General features: G+C 47.1%; 1 protein-coding gene across 6 annotated transcripts in view; it reads left to right on the top strand.

Moving 5' to 3' along the window:
- The first annotated feature begins 10,609 nt into the window (after window positions 1-10,609).
- The window catches only part of AUTS2 (activator of transcription and developmental regulator AUTS2), a 798,387-nt gene continuing 795,477 nt past the window's right edge, over window positions 10,610-13,519 (top strand). For 3 of the 6 annotated variants that reach the window (XM_074556753.1, XM_074556755.1, XM_074556757.1), the window contains exon 1: window positions 10,611-11,129. In XM_074556753.1, the coding sequence (XP_074412854.1) occupies window positions 10,839-11,129 (291 nt within the window). In that variant the 5' untranslated portion in view covers window positions 10,611-10,838. Of the gene's footprint in view, window positions 11,130-13,519 lie in introns of all 6 variants that reach the window. The other 3 variants (XM_074556758.1, XM_074556754.1, XM_074556759.1) reach the window with 2 other exon arrangements.

Below are 13,519 nucleotides of genomic sequence, written 5' to 3' on the forward strand. Positions count from 1 at the left end.
GGAGCCAAGATGGTCTTGGTGTTTCAGTAATTATCTCTGTTTATGTACATGAGGTGTAATTCCATCTGTGAAATGAATGCGAGGTGAATATTTAACTCATACAAGTTTTGTTACATGAACTTCTGGGGTAGGTGCGTGCATTAATTGCCAAGATGTTGATTGATTAAGTAATCTTTCTTGTGTTCTTAGCTTTGTTTACCCTTTGTTTACTCAGTTCTGTGGTCAGTTCTGACAATAGAGAACCTCAGAGCAAGGAGGAGCTCATCAGATCACAGAAGGGCTTCACACATATGGTAAGTCTTGTGCTGGTAAACTAGTGTTGGGCTGGCAGCCTAATGAAAAGATTTATTGTTCTGTCACCACCACAGCTTTGTGTGAGTCCAACATCTTCTTCTGCTAAGAAGAGTAGCAATGCACTGATGACACTGGTATGTTTGGTGTTTAGTCTTTAGGATCTTTATCCCCTCACTGGGAACTTCCCCTGCAGTATGACCACAATGCTCATTGCAGCCAGAAATGATTTCTGCAATAATGTTGTTTTCAGGAAAACCTCAAAGCTGACCAATGCTGATGCAAATCACTTACCTGCAGTGGCATTTCTTATGGATCTTTGCAACCCTGACTCTTTGGGGCAGAGCAGAATTTACAACAACCTGCAGAAACTGGTTAGAATTGTTATTTAAAACCAAGAAGTGTTACAGTTTTATTGTTAATATCAGGGGGGAATATTACTTGCAAGCCTGTGCTTTGATTTTTCTTCTGTCTCCTGACGCAACAAGCTCACAGAAGAATTCACAACCCTCTCAAATTACTTATTACAACTATGACTTATTCCAAAATCCATTTTGAGCATAGCTGAAAAGTGTAGTTAATACTGCTGCTGTAGTTTCTATCTTTTTCCATATAAAGTTAGGGCTTGATTTTATGTGTCATCCTCAGTGGGTATATATTTGCATAGCTCTGTTGACATCAATAATGCTATATTGATTTATGCTGCTTGTGCCTGCCTCATTATTATTTTTGATTTTTGTTCAAGGAGCATGGTGTATTTTCAAATTCATGGAAGATAAAAAGGGATTGCCTTCTCAGAACAGAATATATACAGTGTCTGCTGATGGGATATTTTAGATTTGGGCAAGCAAACAATGAGACATTATCAGTGAAGTTCTGTAAATATCAAGGCTGCTTGTACACTATCTGCAGAATATTATCAGATCTGTAGGTTGGGCACAGGGTGCCCAGAGCAGCTGGGGCTGCCCCTGGATCCCTGGCAGTGCCCAAGGCCAGGCTGGACAGGGCTGGGAGCAGCCTGGGATAGTGGAGGGTGTCCCTGCCATGGCAGGGGTGAACAAGATGAATTTTTTGGCCATTTCCAACCCAAACCATTCTGGGATTTTTAAAGGTGCCTTAGATTTCCAGTTATCTTTAATAGTTGGAAAGATTTGGTGTCCCATGACACAAGGCTGCCAGTCATGATTTATTGCTTACAAACAAACAAACCTGCTTTTCCAGAGATGGCTGAAATCTCCATTTCTCCAGAACAAAGTGGCCATGAACAAGATGCAAGAAAGCACAGGTAGAAGGATATAAAGATTGGAAAAAATGAGATTAAAAACCCAGGAGATGGGAGGGCAGGAAAATATGTTCATTCCTCCCTGGAGGGAGAGGCTGCATCATTGTAGGAGCAGCAGCCATACCACATCTTGCAGGACTGTGAGAAAATGCCTCCACCCCTTGTCTCACTCATTTGCTCATGAACATGCCTTTGGGTCTGAGTGCAGGAAAAGGTGAAAAATGGCTGGAAATACACAATATAATCCACAGAGGAAAGGACTTTACTGCCCTTTATATCTACATAATATGCCAAACTAGCTGAGGATAATCCAAGTCCTCTGCCTGAATCTCAGGGCACTCCTGTAAAGACAGGATCTTCCTAGGCACTTTCACAGACCTATGATCATGTATTCACAGTTACAGAGATTATACCAAGAACAAGAAAACCTCATTGTGTCTGAGATCACCTTCCAGAAGAGACTGTAATTTGTCAGTAGCCCACCCAGCCAGGACAGGACTATCCTCCTCCCAGATCTCAGCACAGGGAAGCACACTGGCCAGAGGACTTCTCAGTGCCCAAGTTCAGCACGTGACGTGTTAAAATTGCAGATTTCTTCTCCCTCTGTTTTCTGGGACTTTCCATCAATTTTCCTTCTCCCTTTTTCTTTTCTCTGCACTGCACTTTCAGATGGAAGCATCTGGATCGAAGAGAATTATCTCTAAACAACAACTTGAGCTGTAGTACATTTTCAAAGACTCAGGTTTTATTAGTCACAGAAGACCTTGTAAAAGTTTGCTTGGGATCATTTTTAACAGCAAACAACAATCCTTCCCCCATCAGCCAATGAAAAACAACCCAAGCCTCCCCCCAACTCCTGCACAGATATGTCTTACAGAAATACAACAATTCTGGAGATGCCTAAGTGACATTTTTGCCAAGCTGAGCGTTTTATCCACAGTAACTTGCACTAATACAGCCCTTATTTCCTTCTGAAAGCTACCTGAGCACTAAGCACACTTGATGCTGAGTTGCTGTAATGTTGTTTGGAGTAGTCAATAATTGCATTTGATTTCACATTGTACTTTTCTGTCCTGAGATTACATAAGGCCAGAGGACACCTAGTCATGCTGTGAGCCCAGACTGCTCCTGCATGTTCTGTGTCAGACCACTGTTTTCATCAAAACACACCAATATAACAAGCCCAGAAAATTCTCTCTGCCTTTCCATCTGGAGCAGCTGAAGAAGCAGGCAGATTAAAAAGCAGCATTCCCTGCAGTGTAACTGGGTTAGCATCCAGGGCCATGTTCAGGCTGCTAATCTAGAAGTTACCTTCAGCATGTCATTAGTAATAAGGAAAGATAATGTATGGGGAAAAAGAGGCAGAGGATGACAGATTGATTCCAGGGATGTGTGTCCCGTAATTCTCATAAAACCAGAATGAAAGCTGAGCCCATTCAACAGCTTTAAAAATCAAGACAGTCTTATAAATGCCTAAGTGCAGATGAGGGACTTCAGGTACTCAGGTGTGCAGGTTTGGACCACTCAGCTCACTTCTGATCTCTGCAGATGAACTCCAACAGAAAACTTCATTGTTTTCATCAGCAGAACCACACTGATAAATGTGAGTAAACTACAGGACATTTCCTAATCAATTTCTGACAAATTAAGGTATTGTAGCTGTACTACTCTAGTGCCAACGAAAAATAGTGGGAAAGTATGAACTTCAGAAATGTAAACTTGAGTTGTCATTAAAAATCAATTTTCATGATAAATTTAATTCACATTTCATAGAGAGCTGTGTAATATCAATAAAAATGCTTTAATAATTGCTGTGCTGGCACACAGTACAGTGTAAGACATAAAGAGATATAATTTTTTTGTAATTTAGAAGATGAGGAACTAAACACTGTTTTTCAAAAGAAACCGTTTCTCAGGGAGAAAAATGAATGTTGGAGGAGGATGTAATTCATTAGGGATTCTACTCCACCCCTTTTCACAAAGACTGCTCTGAAATTAAAACTTTCAGAGATCAGGTTTCTAATTTATTCCTAGACTTAAGAGGCCAGAACAGACCAGGATCAGGTAGTCTGACCTTCTGGATAACCCAGGCTATTAAATTTCGTGTAGTTCTCTCTATATCATAACATGTGTTGGGCTAAAACATAGTTTCTCTTAAACATTGATTTTAAATGGTGGGAAAAACCCATTCTTGTGTTTCTTTTACATGCTTTTTGGTGAAGGTGGGAGAGAAGGAAAGTTGTAAATTGGTTGTTTCCTGTGACTTATCAGCAGAACTGGTACAGCATGCAATACTGCAATGTGTACTCAGCATCACTAAATTATAAACAGTTGGTGTTTTCTGGTAAAAAAAGCTGACCAATTTTCAGGGCAGAGACGTGCTACCTACTTACCAATATGCTTTGGTAAACAATTTTTGAAAGGACCAAAGGGCAGGTCCTAAATCTCTTAGTCACATTTAAAAATTCCCATGATCAAATTGTAAACCCATCTGAATTTCCTGAAGAAAATAACAGTTTTCTCACTTACATGTAACTGAGCTCAGAATTTCACCCTCAAAGATCAGCCCACTTCATAGGATGCTAACTGAAGAACTGTAATTTGCAGTTGGTGTTTGGTTCCACAGTGGATATAATTAACTACCTTTCCCAGGAATAAGTCCTCAGAAAGGGCTGTTGGGCATTGGGAAGGGCTGCCCAGGGGGGTGGTGGCTCCACCATCCCTGGAGGTGTTGAAGGAACATCTGAAGGTGGAGCTCAGTGCTCTTCTCTGGTAGACAAGGCAGTGATTGGTCTAAGGTTGGACTCAGAGATCTTGGAGATCTTTTACAATCTTAATGATTCTGTGATTCTGTTCTGTGATTTTATTTTATTTTATTTTTTAAAATCCTGTTCTTGCTGCAAATCTTTTACTTGTTCCTCCACCAGTGTGAATATTCATAGTTTTTCCAAATCCACTGTGATCTCCAAATTTCATGAATGTACTATTTATTTGATATTTTGGATATGAGATATTTAGTAAAACAGGGCTGCAGCATCAAACTCTTCAGGATACTCCAGCCACAATGACACAAACTCTGATCTTGCAATTTATCACCATCCTTTACAGTTCCACAATCAATACAGTATTTTTTCTATCCTCATAACTCGGAATCACGTTTTCAAATGAAGTTTCCTGAAAGCCAGGGACACCTGCTTCCCCCTGTGTTTATGAATGCTGCCATTCACCAATGTTCATGCTGTGGGATAAGGAATCTCAGGTAATTACAAACACAGGTTTAGTCAGCTTAGGGTGTTTATTAGGAAATCCCAAGGAACAAGCAGGATCCAAAAATCCTTGAGTTTATCTGGCCATACATGATGAACATGCACAGCTTTATTGCTCATGACTGACCTGTTCTCCAGGGACCACGTTTTCCCCTGCTGTAAATTACTACAGATCCACGTGAGTGAACAAATCAAGACTCTGAACTTCTTATCCCCTGCATGGTCTGATTTTTCTTTTTTTCCCCCTCATAAAATTAGTCATAGACACTTCAGAGTTTTATTACAACCAACTAGAAAAACAAGAAAAATAGATGAAATGGTTTTTCACCTTTTCTGGGGAAACCTGTACTTCTGCTGATGCCATCCAGCTTTTTCTTTTTTTTCTCCCCACAGTTCCCAGATTTCCTGAACTCTAAGCTATTTTTAATACATTGCTGCCCATGACACAATTATTTCAACCAGCTACAAAAATCTGAACTTCAACTTTTTCAGGCCCAGTTTAATTTACCAACTTTTTCATGTGCCCTCTGATCTGGTGCCAGTGAGGATGGATGCAGCATTGCTCTAAACACGGGAATTAAAACACAGAGAAGTGAACACAGGTTCAGATGTGTGCCAGCCCTGACCAAGCAGATTGGATCAGGCTGATGGTCCATCAGTTCAGTCTCCTGTCTCCTGCTTTGTTTTAGAAACTGTTTTATGTTCTGAGGCATTAAAATGTTCATGCCCCTCAGCCACTCTGTAACCAATATTCTGGTTGCTTGGAGAGTTCTCATTATTCTGGACCTCAGAGCTGCCTCATGGCAGTGAGTTCCACTTGACTGGGTTAGTCCCTTCATTTGTGAAAGGAACAATTGTCTCTTCTCTGAGTATTTTCTTTCCAGGTTGTTCTGGAAACCTGCCTGCCCCTGGGTTTCAACTAACCACTTTTAGTACTGCCTTTATCTTTAGTCTTGAGCTATTTGGGTTTTTTAAAGGCCACAGGTTTCTATTCTTCCTCGGCGATTCACTTTGGATGCTCCTTCTTCCATAACTGGTTCTGTTTCCAACCACCTTCTAGGAAAACACCTTTTAAAACAACAGGTGCAACCCTTAGCTACAAAGCCAGACAATCCTCTCTGATAAGCAATACAATTTGGATAAAATTGGTTTCGTTTTATGGAACTGTTTTAAATTCCTCTGCCATCCACACAATCACCCTGGCTTTTATTTTGTATTAGAATTTTGGTTCTCATCATTTGCTATTCTTATAAATGCGCTGTAAGAGCGGGGTGGAAACAATAACAAAAAGGCTCTTTTCTCCATTTCTCTTGTTTTTTTTGTGTTCCCAGATCAAACTCCTTCTAAAACAAAAATAATAGTCTGCAAGGCAGACACTCTGCTATTTCAAACCACCCATCTCCTAAAAGGATGATAACTTCAGAAAGGCACATTTGCCTCTGCTGAGATTCCTATGTGGACTGAACTTAAAATTCCATCTTTGGAGCTTAATGCCAAAGCACAGTGCAAGTTTCTCTTGCTAGAAGCAAGGTTCTTGCCATTTCCTCAAGCAATGAATTATCTCCTGATATTCAAGTTAGTTTAAAATATCCTTTCCATTTAGGTATGCCAGGGGCTAGTCCTAAGAAAACGGCTTCTAGTGTTTTTACAGTTGCAAATTTAATTTTGTTCCAATGCACAATGGTGACATGGAAATTGCAATTGTTGCAATTTTTGGTCTGTGTTAGCCTTCCTGTCTTCGTTATTTAGGAAGAGAAAGCTTTTGAGATCTGTCTCAAATCAGAAGATTATAGGTCTGTTATTACATGCTGGAGAAGTACCCTTTCCGTGGGTGTTAATTACTGAGTATCCAGTTGAGTACACTAGTCATTAACCTCAAAAACAGTGACTCAGCAAGGTACCAGAGCCTAAGAAAAAAAAAAGAAAAAAAGAGGGAAAAAGTGTGCTGTTTTCTCACACCAGATGCCAGGCAAGATGTATTTCTAGAGGAAAGCTAACAGGCAGCCCAAGAACAAATGTGCATGGAGGTCTGTGGTATTCTTTCTGCTAAGATGACTTGAAATACTCAGCTGGAGGCAAGAGTGCACTGGAGAAAACTTCCTGAGGATCTGTCTGATACTCCCAAATCAATTAGGGTTTGTGGAAATGCTCCTGCTGGATCACACCCAGAAAAGGGATAATTCACCTGCATCATACCCAAGAAGGTGACCTGTGATTTCTAATGCTTGCCATAAATATTACGCAGAACAAAAATGTTTTGCAATGGAGGATGAGTTAGATGGATGGGTTTTAATCTTACTTTTTTCCATAGACATGCAAGTCTGGGGATTTGTTTCTACAAAGAATGCAAAATGAATCACGTATCGTGTCTGTTATCCACATACACACATTCAAGAAGAAAACAGACTGAGCAGACTTTCAGCCACGCAATGAATGTCTGCAGAAATGTATCTGACTACAGGTCTCTTAAGTCACTTTAATGGTGATGGATATGCAGGAAACTATAATCAATTACTTTGCCCTGAAAATTACAGAGTTATTTTCAAAAAAACTCAACAGGTAACAGTTGTTTGACACAGCACAGCTTAATATTTTTCAGAAGACTGAGATCTTATAATATTTGAGCTTGCTATACACAGAAATTGTAACACTTGAGCAATACCAGTGCAGCTTCTGTATAGTCAGATTGTATAGAACTGGCAGGCAGCTATGAGACAAAAGAACCCAAAGTAAGGTAGAGAAATGCATCTGTTAAACAGCAAGAAAAATCTGAACAGGGAGATCTAAGGTCAGATTAGGAGATGGTCTCTAGGTTGATATCTGAGAATGTTTAAAAACTAGCCATGTGCCTCTGCCATGGGCAGCGTGGCCTTCTGTAAGGTACACGCTCTCACACTCTCGGGTTACCCAGAGCTTTGTGCTTCCTCCTCCTCTGGCTCACACCAGCTTAAAAGTCACTGTGTGCTTTCCAGGAGACGTGGTGTGCAGAGAGATGAGAAAGGTGTCACTTGCCTTCTTGATACAGAGGGTGTATCTGATTCCCAGTATTTCACATAATCACTCAGTAATCATAGAAAACATACTAAAAAAATTACTCGATTGGTGGCCTAAGGGTACAGAGTAAACAACGTATTATACAGTCAAGCAGAGCCTCATCCCCTGAGAGTCAGAGTAGCCCAGAGGGAGAATATTGGAAAAATACACTCAGCCTGTGTGTGTTCCCCTGGCTGGGGATCTCAATGGAGGAATGATTAGCAGCTGCAGGAGACAGACTTGGTTCTTGTACAGAAAGTTCTTTGTGGAGAAGGAGTATTAAACATTTTATCTTTTTCTCCTGCCCTTCCAATCTCTCCCAATATATTCCAAACTACACAACAGCATGATCACCCAGTTGATGGAGGAAAACCAGTGCTGTGCTTCCAGAGCCCCTCTTCTCTGTTCTGAACATTGAGACTTCACAGGTTGGGGTTTCTTCCCCATCTTGTTCCTTGCTCTTCTTCTCTCCTTCTCTCTTCCTAGCAAATGTCCTGATTCCCCAGTGCTCTGCTCCTAATGCTTTCTCTCCAAAGCCAGACCAAACAGCTCCACACGCTCTTCTCCTTCCAAGCCTATTCCCTCAGCAGGGTCTCCTGGGAAGGAGACAGACAAGGTGAGAAGGGTGACCATAAGAACCAGCTCAAAAAGCAAATTTGTTCGTTCCACGGCCCTCTTGGTGCTGAGGTGACACAGGCAATATGCCCAAATATCACGGAGGTGGGAACATGAAGAGGGGAGACAACAGAGCTGAGGCTGACACTGGCAAAAGGCCATACACAGCGTGGGCAGGGCAGAGCCAAGGACAGGTGAGCTGCAGGTGGGCAACCACAAGTGTTCTGCCTGCAGCCTCAGCATCTGTGCCAGTCATGTAGGAGGGTCACCCTGGCAAGGGCCACAGCCGCCGTCCTGGGGCAGAGGGGTGCGGGCTCCCCTCAGGGACAGCAGGAGCACAGTCCACCACAAGGCTGGGCAGGGGCAGCACCTGGAGCAGCCGAGGCTATGAGGGACGAGCACATGAGGCAGCCCCGAGCCGTGAGGGAAGGAGACCGGGCAGGGGACAAAGGCTGCACACAGAATCGCAGAACCAGAGTGGGGTTGGAAGGGATGCCAGGAGATCATCCAGTCCAACCCCTGCCACGGCAGGGCAACCCGCAGCAGGTGACCCAGGGATGCGTCTGAATGACTCCAGAGAGGGAGATTCTGTCCCCTCCACGCCAGGTCCCGTGAGGACATACTGGGGCAGCTTGAGGGACGGAGTGGCTGGGGCAGCGCGGCCCGGGCAGTGTGAGGGGCAGTGTGAGGAGCGATATGAGGGGCAACGTGAGAAGCGATGTGAGGGGCGGTGTTGGGGAGTAAAATGAGGGGCGATGTGAGGGGCAGTGTGAGGAGCAGTGTGAGGGGCAATGTGAAGAGCAATGTGAGGACCAATGTTAGGAGCAGTGTGAGGAGCGCTGTGAGGGGTGCTGAGGACTGATGTGAGGGGCAATGTGAGGAGCGCTGTGAGGAGCAGTGTGAGCAGCAACGTGAGGAGCGGTGTGAGGGGCAGTGCGAGGAGCAATGTGAAGGGTGCTGTGAGGAGCAATGTGAGGAGCGATCTGATGGGCACCGTGAGGAGCAGTGTGAGAGGCAATCTGACGGGCGCTGTGAGGAGCAATGTGAGGGGCTCTGTGAGGGGGTGTCACAGCGCGTGCCGGCCACCCCACCGCGCAGGCCCCCCGCGCATGCCCGAGACTTATTTCGCGCGGCGGGGGCGCCGCATTTCGCGCGCCGCCGGGCGGGGAGCGGGCGGGGCGGCGGTCACGTGAGCGGCGCGGGGCCGCGCGGCCGCTGGGGGCGACACCGCGACCGCCCCGCGCGGGGCTCGGCGGGCGCCCCCCGGCACCGGCACCGCCCGGGCGGCACCGAGCCCGCTCCGCGCCGAGCCCGCACCGCCGCGCCCCCGGGCACCAGCCGTGTTGTTGTGGCCGCCGCCGCTCCTCCCGGGGGCCGCCTCCCCTCCGCTCGGATCTATTGTCACCAGCACCAGCACCCCCCTCCTCGCCACAATTAATACGATGAATTTGCCATGATTGATCCGTATTAATAGCTGGGGTGGGTGGGCGTGTTTTGGGGCTCTTTTTTTCCTCCCCTTTTTCTCTTTTTTCTTTTTTTTTTCTTCTTTTTATTGTTTGATTTTGTTTTTGGAGGGGCCGGGCTGGGATCTGATCTCCACTCCCGAGTCCATCCCTGGTCGGTGCCTGAGAAAATTGCATCTGGATGCATCGTTATTATTATTATTGTGTTTGATCCAGGGAGATAAAGGAGGAGGGGGAGAGGAGTGCGTGTTGGTGGGGAGGGGAAGGCTGCACCCTTCCCTGCACACACACACACACATACACACACGCAGACAGAAAGGGAGTTCTGTACATCTACATATATATTTTTCCCCCCCCCGGAACTTCTTTTAGTTGGGGAGGAAAGGAAGAAAGAAAATAAATTTTGTGCAAGGAAATACTCTCAGCTCCCTCCTTCCAGCGGGTCTCCTTTCTTTATTTTTTCCCCCCTTCTTCTCAACCTTTTTTCCTCTCTTTCGAAGATCCTCGCCCTCCCAGCCCCTTGATCAAAGCATTCCGCTATTCTGATTTATTGCCTGCTTGGTGAGGCTTTTTTTTTTTTTTTTTCCTTTCTCTCCGTGGCTTTTTTTTTTTTTTTTTTTTTTTTTTTTTTTTTTACAAAGGCGACCTGAGATCAGCCATTACTTTCCTTGGCTCGCTTATAGGAATCTCTTACATTTGGTGCTTGCTGCTGGTGGTGGTGGAACCGCACTCGGATTCTTTCATCCCCCCCACCCCCTTGCTGTCCTCTCCTCCCTCCCTTTCTCCTTCCCTCTCTCCCTCCCTCCCTCCCCCGTTATTCCGCCGGGGGAGCCGGATTTGTGGCTGCGGTGGGGCGGGGGGGGACGAGAGCGAGAGCCGGCGAGAGACATGGATGGCCCGGCGCGATGCAACGGGCTTCGGAAGAAGCGGCGATCGCGGTCCCAGCGCGACCGGGAGCGGCGAGCCAAAGGCGGGCGGCGCGGCTGTGCCGCCGGCGGGGCCGCCGGCCCCGGGGCCGCCGCGCTCTCCTCCTCGGGCTCGGAGAAGGAAGACAATGGGCCCCCGCCGCCGTCCCGGCCGCGGCCCCCCCGGAGGAAGCGGCGGGAGTCCTCCTCGGCCGAAGAGGACATTATCGACGGTTTCGCGATGTCCAGCTTCGTCACTTTCGAGGCGCTGGAGGTAGGAGCGGCGGCGCTTTGTGTGCGCCTCATTGTGTGGGGGCAGCGGCGGGGGAGCCCCCGCGGCGCCCCCCGGACACCCCCCCCCCGCCCCTGACCCCGGTCCCCGGGCCGGCCCGCCGGGGGTGCCCGCGGGGGCGGTCCCGCCGCCCCCTCCCCGTCCCCGGGGTGCCCCGCTGCCCTCCCTTCTCCCTGCTGCCGCCGACACCTGCAGCCCGGCGCGCCGCTCCCGGCGGGCGGCGGGGCCGGGGCCATCCCCCCGCGCGGGGAGCGGGGAGTTGTGCGCGGTCCCCCGGCGGCGCTTCCCCTCCCCTCCCACGGATCAAACTTTTCTCGCGCCGCCGTGGCCCGGCGGGGCCGCCCACTCGTGTCCGCGGGGCCGCGCGTGTTCCTCGGGGCGGTCGCGGTGCCGCCGCGGGCGGGGGGCGCCCGGCCTGCCGCGCTCCCTGCCGGCGTGTCACGAGTGGGCCCCGCGGCGGGCGGCTCGAGTCATCCCCGGCGCGAACCGAGGGGCTGGCAGAGCCCAGGCCGGGCCGGGCGGAGGGAGGCGAAGCCCCGCGGGGCTCCCCGGGCGTCGCTTCCCAGCGCCCGGGCCGGCCTCGCCTCTCGGCGCTCCCTCCGCCCAGCCACTCGCGAGCGTGGAACCGCTGTCAGCCCAGCCTGGGTCGCGGTGATGATGCTGCCATGGAAGGGAACCTCCAGCTTGTGTGCTTGAAGGGCTTTGTTGTTTGCAAGTTCTGATCGGGAGAAGTTTGCTGTGGTGAAAAGGAGATTTATTTGCGTTTACGTGCACTGGAGGCACAACTGGAAGGATGATGAACTGTCAAAATAAATGTGGAGGTGAAGCTGATTGTTTAACAACAACAACAAAAAAAATCTGTGTAGCTTTTAAGATGTTTAAATATTTAGCCAGGAATACTTAGTGGATTTTCAGGGGTTTGTTTGTTTGTTTGTTTCATTTTGTTTCATGTTTTGTAGCCAGATTTTGTCCTTGGTTACACCTGTATCCATCCACACTATGCCTCCAACAGAACTTACTCTGGTGTAATTAAGGGAGGATTTGTTCACTCCAACAAACCTCCACATGGTTGGTGTTAGACTCATGTAAGCAAAAAGGAACAAATGCTGAGGTAATGTCCAGATACAATTTATCCACCATTTCTCACCTGGTGAGCCCATCCGCAAGTGCCCTGCTCAAACCAGAGGGACCAAAAGTGTGAATATGTGATTGTTGTCAGGAGAGAAATTTGTATGTTTCTGTTTCGGACAAAATTCTCGTTTTCCTCAAACAAAGCCCTAGTTTGTGTCATTAAGCATTTTTATGGGAATAAGGACTTGAGAATTTGGCTGTAGTCCTTTTTGGAGAGGAAGTGAAGAGCAAGTTTAGAACTTGGTAGGGCATTTTAGAAAATGTCTTTATTCTGTTTCACTTCTTATTTGTTTATTTTCTACTTGAAAGTAATTGCTGTGCTCTCTTTGCCAAGCCAAGCATGGCTACTACTTGCATCCTCTCATAATCCTGTATCACTAAAAAGGAGCACAGATACATTACCCAGTTCTGCCAGCTAATATCACGTTCAGATAAAACAATAGCTTGCACACTGAGACTTGACACACTTTTAATGTTCATGTGATAGGTGGCATGTTTTGACCTAACGATTTCATGCTGCGTTAAGAAATAATGTCACAAAATCGTTGTTAGGTGCTTTTTCCTGCAGCTCCGTGTGCACGTTGAGAAACTTGTTTCTGAAGATCAGAGGGAGATGAAGGTGTCTAAGGCACAAGCCCAGTGTGGCAGGAATTGCTCTGTGTGTTGCATGCATTAGCCTGAAGTTTTTGTTGTGATTCTGGTGTTGGTGAGGAGGTTGTGAGCGTCTGATGGTGTGAGATAGCCCAGCCTTGGTGAGATGTTTAGGTGTTAATGTGTTTGAGTTGAGTCAAGAAGCTTTGGGTGCTGTGGAGAGGTGTCCTGGTGTAAATACACCTCGTGCTGTGGCTCTGCCCCCAGCTTGTTGGAGGCCATGGAGATTTTCCCCAGCTTCTAGAAGACACTCGTGCCCAGAATGTAGACAAGACTTTCTGAGCCCATGCCTTGTGCTTGAACTTCAGCCTTGTTTTGGGCTTAGCACAGCTGAAAGGATGCAGGGACAGTGTTTTGTCTGCTTGGTGTGAAAAACTGTGAGAAGGAAAGTGCAGACCATTTCACCCACTGGAGGATCTAAGCCATGGTTCAGAAGAGAGGACACGAGTGGATGGTGGCTCCTGCAGGAGGGGACAGCCACCCTGGAGGGACAAGGCTGAGCTCTGCTTCTGGGGACAGCCTTGCAGCTGTAGGGGTGTGAGTTGGCTGGGTGTGAGATGTCACCCCAGGACTTTCTTATGTATCAAGTT

The sequence above is a fragment of the Zonotrichia albicollis genome, chromosome 22, assembly GCF_047830755.1.
Source record: "Zonotrichia albicollis isolate bZonAlb1 chromosome 22, bZonAlb1.hap1, whole genome shotgun sequence".
NCBI classification, from domain to species: domain Eukaryota; kingdom Metazoa; phylum Chordata; class Aves; order Passeriformes; family Passerellidae; genus Zonotrichia; species Zonotrichia albicollis.